This window comes from Salmo salar, chromosome ssa11 (assembly GCF_905237065.1).
Source record: "Salmo salar chromosome ssa11, Ssal_v3.1, whole genome shotgun sequence".
NCBI classification, from domain to species: Eukaryota; Metazoa; Chordata; class Actinopteri; order Salmoniformes; family Salmonidae; genus Salmo; species Salmo salar.
The window spans coordinates 105,272,762-105,289,294 of record NC_059452.1 but is presented as its reverse complement, the minus strand read 5'-3'; the positions used below and the strand labels follow the sequence as shown (position 1 = coordinate 105,289,294).

Sequence of the window (16,533 nt, the reverse complement as noted above, 5' to 3'; positions counted from 1 at the left end):
TGGAACAGACAGGACGATGGCACCATCTAGTGGCACCACAAAAACATGACAAGAGCAATCTTTCCTCAATGTACTACAAGAGTCCGACAGTCAGTGGCCTGTGTGTGTGTGTGTGTGTGTGTGTGTGTGTGTGTGTGTGTGTGTGTGTGTGTGTGTGTGCAGTAACACAGCGGTCAACAACACTCATGACTGCAGAGATAGTTGGTACACAACCTTTCACTTTTGAGTCAACAAATATTTGTCTAGTTTGTTCTATTCAAAAACTGGCACTAACCCTTTACTCTGGATGCTACAGAAAGAACCAAAAAATAATTCTACATTTCTAAAAATCCTCCCTGCCTACAGCTGTAGCCCTCAACTCCAACCATCCTGTTAACACGTTAACTTCCTTCCGAATATCCTCCACTGGACGTGACGAGACTGGGATTCCCGTGTGGCTCAGTTGGTAGAGCATGGTGTTTGCAACGCCAGGGTTGTGGGTTCGATTCCCACGGGGGACCAGTACGGAGAAAAAGAATGTATGAAATGTATGCATTCACTACTGTAAGTCGCTCTGGATAAGAGCGTCTGCTAAATGACTAAAATGTAATTCAGAAGCCACAATGAGGACCATAGGAACACCAGCAACATAAACACAATCAAGTAACACCATAGTTCTTTATTGGGCAGCTTGGTACGCAAAGTGAACATAAAACGGATGTGTTCAAAATTGCACCTGATCAAAAAAAATGTTGCACTACACAGAGGGTTTAGGGTGCCATTTCCAACTTACAAATATATAACATGTTCACCGCTTCTGTACTAGCTTTTGGGACAGCGTACAACAGAATAATATGAATCACATAGACAGGAAGCAACAACAGTCTTAGCAGGACCAACAGATATACCGGTTGATAGTCAACTTTTAAATAAGCGCTTTATATTCTGTGGTCATTAGAAACCAAACCCCAAAAACAACCCTTAGCCGCTGCATCGTAGGGCTCTGGTCTAAATAGGGAGTCATTTGGGTCACCGCTGCAACCTCAACGTCCTGGGCTGTGTGTCCGAGTCAAAGCCCTCAGAAGCCAGGGTCTCTGTCCCATATGGCACCCTAACCCATATAATATAGTGCACTAGTCTTGATCAGAGTCCTACAGGCCCTGTTCAAATGTAGTGCACTATATAAACACTAGGGGTCATTTGGGACACAGTTCTGTCAGATGAGGTGCCATAAAGGTCTAGGTAGAGTTCGGGGGTAGCTACGGTGGTCTTTAAGCAGTGGCTAGTGTGTTCTAGGGCTCCCAGTAAGGGTGTGTGTGTGTGTGTGTGTGTGTTTATTGGGCAATGCCAATAACTCCACAGGCCAGGCGACTGCCAGCGTTGCCAGTCTTCCGACTCTCCTCGTTGTCTCCTTTTCCCAGATCATCAGCCTTCTCATGGATCTAATGATAAAAATGGGGGGAGGAGGGACGCAAAAAGAGAGCGAGGACAGAGAGAGCAAACAGGGTCGTGTTTATGTAGAGAAAACTTAAGTGTGGTTGTGTTCATTAGGAATAAAATGCTGCTCAAAAAGTAGGTCAGATAGACACTTGAAAACAGGGTCTTACCACCATGGTCCTGCCGATGATAGAGTGGGGTCCAGCGAGAGACAGTATCTCATCCTGAATGTTGATCTTAGCCACACTGTCAGCTGCTGCAGTCACGTTGCCAAGGTCCCCTACGTGCCTAGCAACACAGACAGGATATGATGTCAGAGGAAAGGGTACAGCTTTAAAAATAGTTCCCCCCTCCCCCCTAAAGAGTGCACACTGTAGCAAAAACAATGAGAGCCAAGAGCAGGTGGTTGACATTTCCCAAAACCACTATTGTTGCATGTGATTCCATCACAGATCTACTCAATAAGAGTCAACATAGCATTTAAAAACAGGTAGAGTAAGCGACGTAAACAGAAAATTCCAGCAGACTTCCCGACAACTAAGAATGTGAAGTTGTGTTCTGAATGTTTTGTTTTTTTAATCTGCGGCTGATCCGGTTGCTCGTAGCAACGTCATATCACAGTCTTAGTTCAGACCGTATGATTCGTTGATGGCCTACGGCGCATTCAGACGCCTTGACTTTTCCCACATTTTGTACGTTCAACCTTATTCTAAAAAAACGAAATTTAATTTATACACACAATGACAAAGCTAAAACAGGTTGAGACATTTTGGGGGAAAAAAAACAGAAACACCTTACGTATTCAGACCCTTCGCTATGAGACTCAAAATTGAGCTCAGGTGCATCCTGTTTCCATTGATCATCCTTGAGATGTTTCTACAACTTGACTGGAGTCCACCTGTGGTCAATTCAATTGATTGGACATGATTTGGAAAGGCACACACCTGTCTATAAAAGGTCCCACAGTTGACAGTGCATGTCAAAGCATAAACCAAGCCATGAAACATCTGTAGCCTTCCCTGTAGCTCAGTTGGTAGAGCATGGTGTTTGCAACACCAGGGTTGTGGGTTCGATTCCCACGGGGGGCCAGCACAGGGGGAAAAAAAAAAAAAAAATGTATGAAATTGTATGAAATGTATGCATTCACTACTGTAACTCGCTCTGGATAAGAGCGTCTGCTAAATGACTAAAATGTAAAATGTAAAAAAATGTAGCTTTGAAGGTCCAAGAACAGTGGCCTCCATCATTCTTACATGGAATTAGTTTGGAACCACCAAAACTCTTCCTAGACCTGGCCTGCCAGACAAACTAAGCAATCGGGGGAGACGGGCCTCCCAACTCTGTTCTTGGGGACTTTCAATGCTTCAGACATGTTTTGGTACCCTTCCCCCAGATCTGTGCCTCGACACAATCTTGTCTTGGCGCCCTACGGACAATTCCTTCGACCTCACGGCTTGGTTTTTGCTCTGAGATGCACTGTCAACTGTGGGACCTTTATATAAACTGGTGTGTGCCTTTCCAAATCATGTCCAATTATATACTTATATTATAATCAATTTTAGAATAAGGCTGTAACGTAACAAAATGTGGGAAAAGTCAAGGGGTCTAAATACTTTCGGAATGTTATTGGTATTTATGAGGATCAGGCCCCGAGAGCCAATCACTGAGCTTCAAGCCAACACGCAGACAACATAAGGACAGTTGCTGAAGCCTACATGTGACGCGAGAAGCATAGAATCAGAGTGAGAATCACAATTGCGTTTATTTGATTCCTATGAATGGCCAGGGACCTCACGATACAATATTATCATCATAATTTAGAAGCCGATACAATATGGATTCGATTCTCACCATTCTATATGTATTACGATTCAATGTAACATATTGCTGAGCATCTGTTCTGCTGCAGACGGACAAGCGAGCCAGGAGAACAAGTGTTGATCAATCACGGTAATAAACAACAAATTAACTCCCTTATAAAAACAGAACAAGCTATAAAGGGGGGGAAAAAAAAAGACTGGAATTTTGGTTTGAGTACAGCCAACTAGAGCAAAAATACAATTGTGATATAGTCCCAACAATAGTGTCAAATAATATCCAGATATTTAACTATCGAGTCACACCCATCACTAAATCCCTCAAAACACGTTGGATGAGGTCAGAACATTAATGGTTTTGAGGGGAGGAGAGGACGTGAGGAGTCAAGGCAATGGAGAGATTCTCCCACAGACAGTGAGTCTGTCCTATAGACTATTAGAAGATAATAAAAAGACTGACAAGTTACACATGCTATGATTCATTACATTAACTAGATAACTATTAGGTCTTTGTATAACTGTCTGTTGAACAGTATAAACAGCTGCACCACTAAATCCTTACTAGTGTGGCCATCTAGGACCATACAGACGTTTCACAATTGTGTCGTCTCCCTGAATTATGTACACGAAAACAGCTGGGAATATCCGAGGAGAGGTTTGCAAAACTCCTGGTCTAGCGGGCCCAACTCCTTCAGTCATGAGGCCAGACTAACCGGACAGTGTCAGTGGGTCCTCCGTGGGTATGGTTGTGGGGGTTGAAGTGGGGTCCGGCACTCATACAGCCGTTGGTGTTGTCTCCAAAGGCATGGACGTGGAAGCCATGTTCCCCCGGGGTCAGACCTGCGATCTCTCCCGTCAGCTTCACTGGAGCACCGTCACCCTACAGACAGACAAGTTACAGGCCTATACACACACACACACACACACACCCTAGGGCTGGGCGGTACACCATATTTTACTATATAACCATACACCAGTGTTGACACACGGACCGATTTGAGTTCACTTTACCTTCTATAACGGTAATTCAATGTTTGGTTTGTGGAAAATGTGATATGCACCTCCAGCGTGTGAAATGTACGTTTTTATAGATTATGCCATTTGCTACTTGAGTCGTCCATCTCCCCCTCCTGCCACTAACCACACCATGCCCTGCCTCAAATCATATTGTCACATACACATGGTTAGCAGGTGTTAATGCGAGTGTAGCGAAATGCTTGTGCTTCTAGTTCCACACATGCAGTAATATCTAACCTAACAATTTCACAACAACTATCTTATACACACACACACACACACACGTGTAAAGGAATGAATAAGAATATGTACATAAAAATATATGAATGGGTGATGGCCGAACGACATAGGCAAGATGCAGTAGATGGTATAGAGGACAGTATATACATATGAGATGAGTAGTGTAGAGTATGTAAACATTATATAAAGTGGCATTGTTTAAAGTGACTGGTGATACATTTATTACATCAATTTTTCCATTATTAAAGTGGCTAGAGATGAGTCAGTATGTTGGCAGCAGCCACTCGATGTTAGCGAAGGCTGTTTAACAGTCTGATGGCCTTGAGATAGAAGCTGTTTTTCAGTCTCTCGGTGCGCGCCTGGCCCTAAGGGAGAGAGAGCAGTTGGCTCAACTACAGAGTCAGTGGGACTTTGTTGCTCACTCAGCATGGTTTGACCGGCTTGGTGACATGCTGCTCTCCACAAGCGTTTTATACACCATTAGTTTGCGCATCTTACTGTCTGCTAGTTTCTTTCCTTTGCAAGGTGTTACTAAAATAATAAAATGTGTAAGCTCCTAATGCTAAAAAAAAAAATCACTAGTTAGCTGGCTATCTAGCTTGCTGAATGTACTACGAGTCAGAGCAAACGTAGCTCGCGAGCTAATAATGCCTGGTACCAGTGCTGGTGTATAGCTAGATAGTGGTACACAAACATGCTTATCTTATCAGAGATGAATAGGAGAAGCATGACCATGTTGGCTAGCTAGATAAAGAAAGAAAACATCTATACTGAACAATGTAATTATGAACAGTATAAATACATGTTGTCATACCCATGGTATATGTCTGATATACCACGGCTGCGAACCAGCCAGCCCCGAACCAGCCAGCCCCGAACCAGCCAGTTTATAATCTCTATTTAAGGGTGCTCCTAAATTCATTCTGGAGCGCACCACTGGAAGCTCTGGTCGATGATGCGCTCTGACCACACAACGACAGTCAAGCACCCAAACTAACGTTGGCTAGTTACTTCCAGACACAAATCACCTCACTGACCAACTGACTCGTCCCAGCAGAGCTGGTTAGGCTGTTGTCATGTTATCTAGACTGTTGGTGGCAATAATTTAAATTCGCTTTTTTTTGCCGACACCGGCCATATTCAACAGGTGTTGAGCTTTCGTTAATTAAATCAGTCATTCTGCAATCTTGCAGTCAAACGAGAGTGCTCTGAAGTCACAGTTCATAGCAAAAAAGTGAATTTACGAGCGCACCCTAAGTATCAGTGTTTGGCACCAACCCCACACACACTCGGGCTAGCATGGCACCAACCCCACACACACTCGGGCTAGCATGGCACCAACCACACACACACTCGGGCTAGCATAGCACCAACCACACACTCGGGCTAGCATGGCACCAACCACACACTCGGGCTAGCATAGCACCAACCACACACTCGGGCTAGCATAGCACCAACCACACACTCGGGCTAGCATAGCACCAACCACACACTCGGGCTAGCATAGCACCAACCACACACACTCGGGCTAGCATAGCACCAACCACACACACTCGGGCTAGCATAGCACCAACCACACACACTCGGGCTAGCATAGCACCAACCACACACACTCGGGCTAGCATAGCACCAACCACACACACTCGGGCTAGCATAGCACCAACACACACACTCGGGCTAGCATAGCACAAACCACACACACTCGGGCTAGCATGGCACCAACCACACACTCGGGCTAGCATAGCACCAACCACACACTCGGGCTAGCATAGCACCAACCACACACTCGGGCTAGCATAGCACCAACCACAGACTCGGGCTAGCATGGCACCAACCACACACTCGGGCTAGCATAGCACCAACCACACACTCGGGCTAGCATGGCACCAACCACACACTCGGGCTAGCATAGCACCAACCACACACTCGGGCTAGCATAGCACCAACCACACACTCGGGCTAGCATAGCACCAACCACACACTCGGGCTAGCATAGCACCAACCACAGACTCGGGCTAGCATAGCACCAACCACAAACCACACACACTCGGGCTAGCATAGCACCAACAACAAATGTAGCTAGCTGTTTTTGGACACTTGAAATGTTGAGGGATCAACTAGCTAGCTACAACAGTTACCGCTAGTTTTGGTGGCCTCAACGACCACACGCCTTCTTAGAGCAAATTTGGCCTGACAGATTAACACACCAGACCAGGTTCAAGGGAAATGAGGGGGAGGGGGGGGACGACAAGGCAGAATGACTGTAGGCTGGTCCCATATCTATATGTCCTCTCTGTTGGCATAACATTAACACACCAGACCAGGTTCAAGGGAAATGAAGGGGGGGGGGACAAGGCAGAATGACTGTAGGCTGGTCCCATATCTATATGTCCTCTCTGTTGGCATAACATATTAACACACCAGACCAGGTTCAAGGGAAATGAGGGGTGGGACAAGGCAGAATGACTCTAGTCTGGTCCCATATCTATATGTCCTCTCTGTTGGCATAACATATTAACACACCAGACTAGGTTCAAGGGAAATGAGGGGGGGGGGGACAAGGCAGAATGACTCTAGGCTGGTCCCATATATACATGTCCTCTCTGTTGGCATGACATATTAACACACCAGACCAGGTTCAAGTGAAATGAGGGGGGGGGGACAAGGCAGAATGACTCTAGGCTGGACCCATATCTATATGTCCTCTGTTGGCATAACATATTAACACACCAGACCAGGTTCAAGGGAAATGAGGGGGGGGGGGGACAAGGCAGAATAACTGTAGGCTGGTCCCATATCTACATGTCCTCTCTGTTGGCATGAAAGCAGAAACGGACTGGCGCACAGGATAGAATGACTCAGCAAAAAAAAAAAAAAAGTCGCCCTTTATTAATCTGTTACACGCCGTGTGTTAGTAGTTACAGTAACGTGTGTAGTTTGCATTTGGGGTTTTCGTAACGTCAGCTAGCTAAGGTTTAGTTCATTTTTTAAGTGTTTAACAGGCAGAACTAGCTAGCATTTAACGCATATAAATCCCCTCCACCCTGCTGCTTACAGAATATTAGCTACGGCTACGATATCTAGCTACATTGAGTTTATCATTTACAACGAGGGTTTCAAAGTGCAACTACAGGTTACGAGACGACAGGTAATCAAACGGCTGTCACACATGCTATGGCTACAGTGGCTAACGGCAGCAGGCTAGCAAATAAACGGTTTACACGACAGAACTTTGAATGAAACTGGCGTTTAGGCAGACACAAAGCTAGCTAGTTAGCGTTAAAACATCGTCAGACCAAAAAAACAAACAATTAGCTAGTGATCTAATCAACTAAAAACAGTTGCACAAGTTTATCTGCAATTTTGACAAATAACGTTAGTTAGCTAAGATAGCTAACATTAGCTAGTTGAACGAGGCCCCCCATCGACACAGACTGCGTCTCAAAGTGCATGTATGTATTTCCCTTATAAACGAAATATATATTTTTATTTACCTCCTGCTCAAAGAATACGGTCCCGGTAACTTCACCGGTTCCTTTTAGCACGCAAACAGCCTTCAGTGCCATCTCTACACGTCCTACAAGTCTGAACTAAAGATCTGTAGTCCGAATATAACGTTTCTACAAGCTAGAAATCCGGTTTCTTTCGTCCAATCAGGGGCGAGGAGATGGGTGAGCAGAGATGTGATTGGCTAATGAGAACAACTTGTTTATAGGCTTGTTTAAATAAAGTTTTGAAGGAAGTTTTGAAGGATATATAACTCTGGGGAATGTCAAGTATAAACTAGTGGTATAAACCTGTCATTCAGGGCAGGTGAGCCTCACCTTGTTTAGCAAAATAAATGAAAAAGGCAGCTCCAAAATGCAGGTGTTTTTGCCTAGCTCAGTGCTTTTTGTGGTTGTGGGGCAGCCAGCAGGAAAATACAGAGTGTAGGGGTTGGTAATGTTCTTTATTTGCGCTGTGATTAACTCAGTGTTTTGTCACTCATGGGGATACTACTTCACTGCAAAAGCTACGGGGAAACTCTCAGGAATTCAAGCCCCTTAGGTGCTGCCATAGAGTTCCATTAGAAGTTCCCATCGAAGAAGCCTTAATTAAGGTCATTGGCCACATTGTCAAATCACTTTATATCTATCGTAGCTTTGGTTGGACTGATCATACTTTCAAAATCTTAGCTAGCAGTCTTCATCATGAATTAAGTCGACAATCTACTGGTAAATCCTTTTCAATCCCTGTCAAATGAAGATGAATTATAAATAAAATGTATCGGTGCTCATCGGCCATTGGACATAAACATTACACAACAAGTTGGAAATCACAAATTTTACAATGAGTGGTTTGGAAAGAATCAGTAGCTAACTGCAAGCATTGCAAAGCAATAACTAACCTGCTATTCAGTGGAGTGGGTATGTGGTCCAAGTCTGGGTTTAAGGGTTCTCTTTTCCAAGTTTAAAAGGATAAACATTCAACATTGGCCAACTCTATCAATCCAGCATGACTTCTGCCGCGTTCAAAACAACTGGAAACTCAGAAAAGGGAAATCTCAGACTTCAGTGAGTTCAAGACAACAGGGAATTCTGCAAAAAACGAGCTCTGATTGGAACATACGTTTTGAACAGTCATCCAACTCAGAATTGCAAGTCGGGAACTCTGGCCTCTTTCTAAGGCTCTGACCTGAAGATCACTGACGTCATGATTCTACCTTGTTGTTTTTTTTCCCAAGGTTCCCAGTTGTCTTGAAAGCACCATAAATCCAGAGAATGCTAGACTTTGATGACAAAATTTGCCCATGAAGGACTGCTGCACCACCTGTTCAAGTGCGCACAGCAGAACACGTTGAGTCCAAAAATGCTGCATAAATTATGTAATATGCCAGGGAGATATGTATACTGTAGCTAAGAAAGTAATACTATGTTGTGTAGTAAGCTGTTAGTAGCCCATGTGCTTCACCCTAGTAATTTGGTCCCTTTTCCATGTAGCCTATAGCCTGTTTTAGAGAAATGTCATCATCAAATATTGTAAGAGCTTTCATCTATTTATATGCCCCCTTTATTTATCCTACGGTTCTGACTTGGTGTACAGGGAGAATACTGTAAGAACGGCCAATGTTACGAATTCTGTTGCTGTAAATTTCAAAAGTGCTGTACAAATAGTTAAATTCACTACGTCCATCCTAGCTCAGCTCATTAATGTCTTAATCAAAATTACAGATTGCCTCTTATCCGCTCGTCGTCCCTTTATGCCATAGTTTGTACATCTCAACCGTCAGTAGAAACCAAATTTCTTTAAGCAAGTAAGCCATATCAGCTATGTTTCTTTTAAAGGCAGAAAATGAGGCTGAATGACCTGTTTGGCTGCCAGACAAGGCTCCTCTGATAGCCAGGTGTAGCAGTGGTAAGGTGTTGGTTGGTACTGCTGTTGGGACTCTGCTGTTGGGACTTTATGTAACAGTTTGTGGGCACCGTTTGTCAACGTTATAGTGCAATTAATGTATTGTTTAGTGTTGTGTTGTGTAGTGTAGTGGCTTTGCTGGTATCCATCTAAACATATACTGCTCAAAAAAATAAAGGGAACACTTAAACAACACAATGTAACTCCAAGTCAATCACACTTCTGTGAAATCAAACTGTCCACTTAGGAAGCAACACTGATTGACAAAATATTTCACATGCTGTTGTGCAAATGGAATAGACAACACGTGGAAATTATAGGCAATAAGCAAGACACCCCCAATAAAGGAGTGGTTCTGCAGGTGGGGACCACAGACCACTTCTCAGTTCCTATGCTTCCTGGCTGATGTTTTGGTCACTTTTGAATGCTGGCGGTGCTTTCACTCTAGTGGTAGCATGAGACGGAGTCTACAACCCACACAAGTGGCTCAGGTAGTGCAGATCATCCAGGATGGCACATCAACGCGAGCTGTGGCAAGAAGGTTTGCTGTGTCTGTCAGCGTAGTGTCCAGAGCATGGAGGCGCTACCAGGAGACAGGCCAGTACATCAGGAGACGTGGAGGAGGCCGTAGGAGGGCAACAACCCAGCAGCAGGACCGCTACCTCCGCCTTTGTGCAAGGAGGAGCAGGAGAAGCACTGCCAGAGCCCTGCAAAATGACCTCCAGCAGGCCACAAATGTGCATGTGTCTGCTCAAACGGTCAGAAACAGACTCCATGAGGGTGGTATGAGGGCCCGACGTCCACAGGTGGGGGTTGTGCTTACAGCCCAACACCGTGCAGGACGTTTGGCATTTGCCAGAGAACACCAAGATTGGCAAATTCGCCACTGGCGCCCTGTGCTCTTCACAGATGAAAGCAGGTTCACACTGAGCACATGACAGACGTGACAGAGTCTGGAGACGCCGTGGAGAACGTTCTGCTGCCTGCAACATCCTCCAGCATGACCGGTTTGGCGGTGGGTCAGTCATGGTGTGGGGTGGCATTTCTTTGGGGGGCCGCACAGCCCTCCATGTGCTCGCCAGAGGTAGCCTGACTGCCATTAGGTACCGAGATGAGATCCTCAGACCCCTTGTGAGACCATATGCTGGTGCGGTTGGCCCTGGGTTCCTCCTAATGCAAGACAATGCTAGACCTCATGTGGCTGGAGTGTGTCAGCAGTTCCTGCAAGAGGAAGGCATTGATGCTATGGACTGGCCCGCCCGTTCCCCAGACCTGAATCCAATTGAGCACATCTGAGACATCATGTCTCGCTCCATCCACCAACGCCACGTTGCACCACAGACTGTCCAGGAGTTGGCGGATGCTTTAGTCAAGGTCTGGGAGGAGATCCCTCAGGAGACCAACCTCCACCTCATCAGGAGCATGCCCAGGCGTTGTAGGGAGGTCATACAGGCACGTGGAGGCCACACACAGTACTGAGCCTCATTTTGACTTGTTTTAAGGACATTACATCAAAGTTGGACCAGCCTGTAGTGTGGTTTTCCACTTTAATTTTGAGTGTGACTCCAAATCCAGACCTCCATGGGTTGATAAATTGGATTTCCATTGATTATTTTTGTGTGATTTTGTTGTCAGCACATTCAACTATGTAAAGAAAAAAAGTATTTAATAAGATTATTTCATTCATTCAGATCTAGGATGTGTTGTTTAAGTGTTCCCTTTATTTTTTTGAGCAGTGTATATAAAAACATTTGCCCCACCAAGATTTACATGCTAAACCGGACAGGAAAGATCACGCAAAACCGGACAGGAAGATTACATCTGTGACTCAACCCACTCAAGTGACGCACCCCTCCCAGGGACGGCATGGAGGAGCACTAGTAAGCCAGTGACTCAGCCCCCGTAATAGGGTCAGAGGCAGAGAATCCCAGTGGAGAGAGGGGAGCCGGCCAGGCAGAGACAGCAAGGGTGGTTCGTCATTCCAGTGCCTTGCCGTTCACCATCGCAACCCTGAGCCTGACTACACTCAATCATAGAATCTACTGAAGAGATGAGTCTTCAGTAAAGACTTCAATGTCAAGACCGAGTCTGCGTCTCTCACATGGATAGGCAGACCGTTCCATAAAAATATAATCAAATTTAATTTGTCACATGCGCCGAATACAACAGGTGAAGAAGACCTTACCGTGAAATGCTTACTGACAAGCCCTTAACCAACAATGCAGTTCAAGAAATAGAGTTAATAAAATATTTACTAAAAACAAAGGGGGGGGGGGGGGGGGTCAATGTAAATAGTCGGGTAGCCATTTCATTAATTGTTCATCAGTCTTATGGCTTGGGGGTAGAAGCTGTTAAGGAGCCTTTTGGTCCTAGACTTGGCGTTCCGGTACCGCTTGCCGTGCGGTAGCAGAGAGAACAGTCTATGACTTGGGATTGTTTTGGGCCTTCCTCTGACTAGTATTTAGGTCCTGGATGGCAGGAAGCTTGGCCCCAGTGATGTACTGGGCGGTAATCATTTAGGCAGGTTACCTTCGCCAGTTACCTTCGCTTTCTTGGGCACAGGGACTATGATGGTCTGTTTGAAACATGTTGGTATTACAGACTAGGTCATGGAATGGTTGAAAATGTCAGCGAAGACACGGATTGTGGTTGTTGTGGATGGCTGTGCACAAATCTAAATGTGTATTTGAACCCAATAATGGTTGAATTCAAGAAGTTTAAGCTGCCTATCAATCACTGTTTTTGAAACCAGTGGACAGCCAGTGGAATATGCGCTCTTGTAACAGCTGCATAGTGCGGATCCCAGCCTATGGAATAATAGTGGGGCTTTTATTACTCAATCTAATTCATGATGATAAAAAAAATGAACACATGTTCAAACTCACACACTTTGGATAGACTTAAAGGGGCAATCTGAAGTTGCTACATCTATTTTTGAACTTATAAATTATATATATATATATATATATATCCATTCATTCCTGAAGAATATAACTTATAAATGCCCCATGAGCTTAGTTCCAACTGTCACACTCCACGAGAACCCAAAATATAAGGTTGTTTTACTCCAACGTTTGTAAACATTGTAAATGTAAACAAACATTGTATAGCCTCATAACATGGTTAAACCAGTCCTTGCATCCATAGCTCTGCCTATTAATCTGAGAGTGGTTAGACTTCTCCAGGCCCATCCCTCAGCTTTTTACCAAAACAGAGGCGGAGCGACCATTTTGTTATCGTTTCGTTTGTTGATTTTCCCTTTAAACAGCTGCATATTACCAAGATATCAAAGTGTCAACAACTAAAAGGTAAACAATAGGCCTGTAGCAAATGCAGCATATGACATTCATTTATCACATGTAAATAACACTTTTCAGTAGTGGTCAAAGCATGCCATTCCATGAGCACAGCATTTATTTTTCAACTCGAATCAATGAGCCCAATTAGTCCTCCATGACAACACAATCATAAACAACAGAGTAGGGCTGGCTAATAAGTCCTTAGTTTTAGGGTTATGCTCAGGTAAAACAATTTGGCTAATATTTACTTCCATATTTTAAGGTCCTATTCTCGAAGATCAAAGGGTATAACATTTATTGGATTGACTGGAATTCTGATTGACTTTGGTTTTTAATGTAAAGATATAATTTAATCATATTATTATATGTAGTGGAAAGCGATGGGTTAGAAGAAGCCTACATAACCAAACCATAAAGTAAAATTTAACATCCATATATGGCCAGCTATGTAAACTTTAACATTGATTTATCCTGAAATAGATGTCGTTCAATTGGTAACATACATTTTTGTTTTTTTTCTTCTTCTAATGGCTCTTAAGGGGAAAGTAATCTAAAAGTAACTGAATGTAATCAGAATACGTTACTGATTACAATTTTAGACAGGTAACTAATAACTGTAACAGATTACAATTTGAAAGTAACCTACCCAACCCTGTCCGCATAGCAGTGAAAGTTGACATTGTGTTTCCGAATGACATCACCAAGAGGTAGAATATATAGCGAAAGAAAACAATAGTGGTCCTAAAACGGAACCTTGAGGAACACCGAAACGTACAATTGATTTGTCAGGGGACAAACCATCCACAGACATGAACTGATATCTTTCCGACAGATAAGATCTAAACCAGGCAAAAACTTGTCCGTGTAGACCAATTTGGGTTTCCAATCTCTCCAAAATAATGTGGTGATCGATGGTGTCAAAAGCAGCACTAAGGTCTCGGAGCGCAAGGGCCGATTTTTTTTTAATGATTTACAATGAAGGCCTACCAAAGGGCAAAAAGCATCCTGTGGGGACGGGGGCTGGGATTAAATTAAATGTACTTTTGATACTGTCATAAAGCTAACTAAAAAGCATCATTCCCCAAGAGAGGATGGCTTTCACTTCAGCAGTGATAAATTCATGAACTTCTTTGACGAAAAGATCATGATCGTTAGAAAGCAAATTACGGACTCCTCTTTAAATCTCCGTATTTCTCCAATGCTCAGTTGTCCTGAGTCTACACAACTCTGCCAGGACCTAGGATCAAGGGAGACACTCAAGTGTTTTAGTTCTACATCTCTTGACACATTCATGAAAATAGTAATGGCCTCTTAACCTTCAAGCTGCATACTGGACCACATTCCCAACTAAACTACTGAAAGGGCTGCTTCCTGTGCTTGGCCCTCCTATGTCGAACATAATAAACAGTTCCCTATCCACCGGATGTGTACCAAACTCAGTAAAAGTGGCAAAAATAAAGACTCTCTTGATAAAGCCAAACCTTGACTCAGAATGTTCAGCCTATATCGAATCTTCCATTCCTCTCAAACATGTTTGAATAAGCTGTTGCGCAGCAACTCACTACCTTCCTGAAGACAAACAATGTAGAGAATAATGACATGTTATATATAGCTCCTTCTAGAGAATGAAGACATGTTATATATAGCTCCTTCTAGACTAGAGAATGAAGACATGTTATATATAGCTCCTTCTAGAGAATGAATACATGTTATATATAGCTCCTTCTAGAGAATGAAGACATGTTATATATAGCTCCTTCTAGACTAGAGAATGAAGACATGTTATATATAGCTCCTTCTAGAGAATGAATACATGTTATATATAGCTCCTTCTAGAGAATGAAGACATGTTATATATAGCTCCTTCTAGACTAGAGAATGAAGACATGTTATATATAGCTCCTTCTAGACTAGAGAATGATGACATGTTATATGTAGCTCCTTCTAGACTAGAGAATGACATGTTATATATAGCTCCTTCTAGACTAGAGAATGAATACATGTTATATATAGCTCCTTCTAGACTAGAGAATGATGACATGTTATATATAGCTCCTTCTAGAGAATGATGACATGTTATATATAGCTCCTTCTAGAGAATGAAGACATGTTATATATAGCTCCTTCTAGAGAATGAAGACATGTTATATATAGCTCCTTCTAGAGAATGAATACATGTTATATATAGCTCCTTCTAGAGAATGAAGACATGTTATATATAGCTCCTTCTAGACTGGAGAATGATGACATGTTATATATAGCTCCTTCTAGAGAATGAAGACATGTTATATATAGCTCCTTCTAGACTAGAGAATAATGACATGTTATATATAGCTCCTTCTAGAGAATGAAGACATGTTATATGTAGCTCCTTCTAGACTAGAGAATTAAGACATGTTATATATAGCTCCTTCTAGACTAGAGAATAATGACATGTTATATATAGCTCCTTCTAGACTAGAGAATGAAGACATGTTATATATAGCTCCTTCTAGAGAATGAAGACATGTTAGATATAGCTCCTTCTAGAGAATGAAGACATGTTATATATAGCTCCTTCTAGAGAATGAAGACATGTTATATGTAGCTCCTTCTAGACTAGAGAATGAAGACATGTTATATATAGCTCCTTCTAGAGAATGAAGACATGTTATATATAGCTCCTTCTAGACTAGAGAATGAAGACATGTTATATATAGCTCCTTCTAGAGAATGAAGACATGTTATATATAGCTCCTTCTAGAGAATGATGACATGTTATATATAGCTCCTTCTAGACTAGAGAATGATGACATGTTATATATAGCTCCTTCTAGAGAATGAAGACATGTTATATATAGCTCCTTCTAGACTAGAGAATGATGACATGTTATATATAGCTCCTTCTAGAGAATGATGACATGTTATATATAGCTCCTTCTAGAGAATGATGACATGTTATATATAGCTCCTTCTAGACTAGAGAATGATGACATGTTATATATAGCTCCTTCTAGAGAATGAAGACATGTTATATATAGCTCCTTCTAGACTAGAGAATGATGACATGTTATATATAGCTCCTTCTAGACTAGAGAATGAAGACATGTTATATATAGCTCCTTCTAGAGAATGAAGACATGTTATATATAGCTCCTTCTAGAGAATGAAGACATGTTATATATAGCTCCTTCTAGAGAATGAAGACATGTTATATATAGCTCCTTCTAGAATAGAGAATGAAGACATGTTATATATAGCTCCTTCTAGACTAGAGAATGAAGACATGTTATATATAGCTCCTTCTAGACTAGAGAATGAAGACATGTTATATATTGCTCCTTCTAGACTAGAGAATGATGACATGTTATATA

The 16,533-nt window shown here is 42.8% G+C and overlaps 1 protein-coding gene across 1 annotated transcript; it reads right to left on the bottom strand.

Annotated features, from left to right (window-relative positions):
- Window positions 1-1,094: 1,094 nt before the first annotated feature.
- On the bottom strand, window positions 1,095-8,056 carry LOC100136454 (superoxide dismutase 1, soluble). The gene is given in 4 exon segments (NM_001123587.1): window positions 1,095-1,421; window positions 1,587-1,704; window positions 3,947-4,113; window positions 7,985-8,056. Coding segments are annotated over 4 exon segments (465 nt in total). The 3' UTR covers window positions 1,095-1,313.
- Window positions 8,057-16,533: the final 8,477 nt, after the last annotated feature.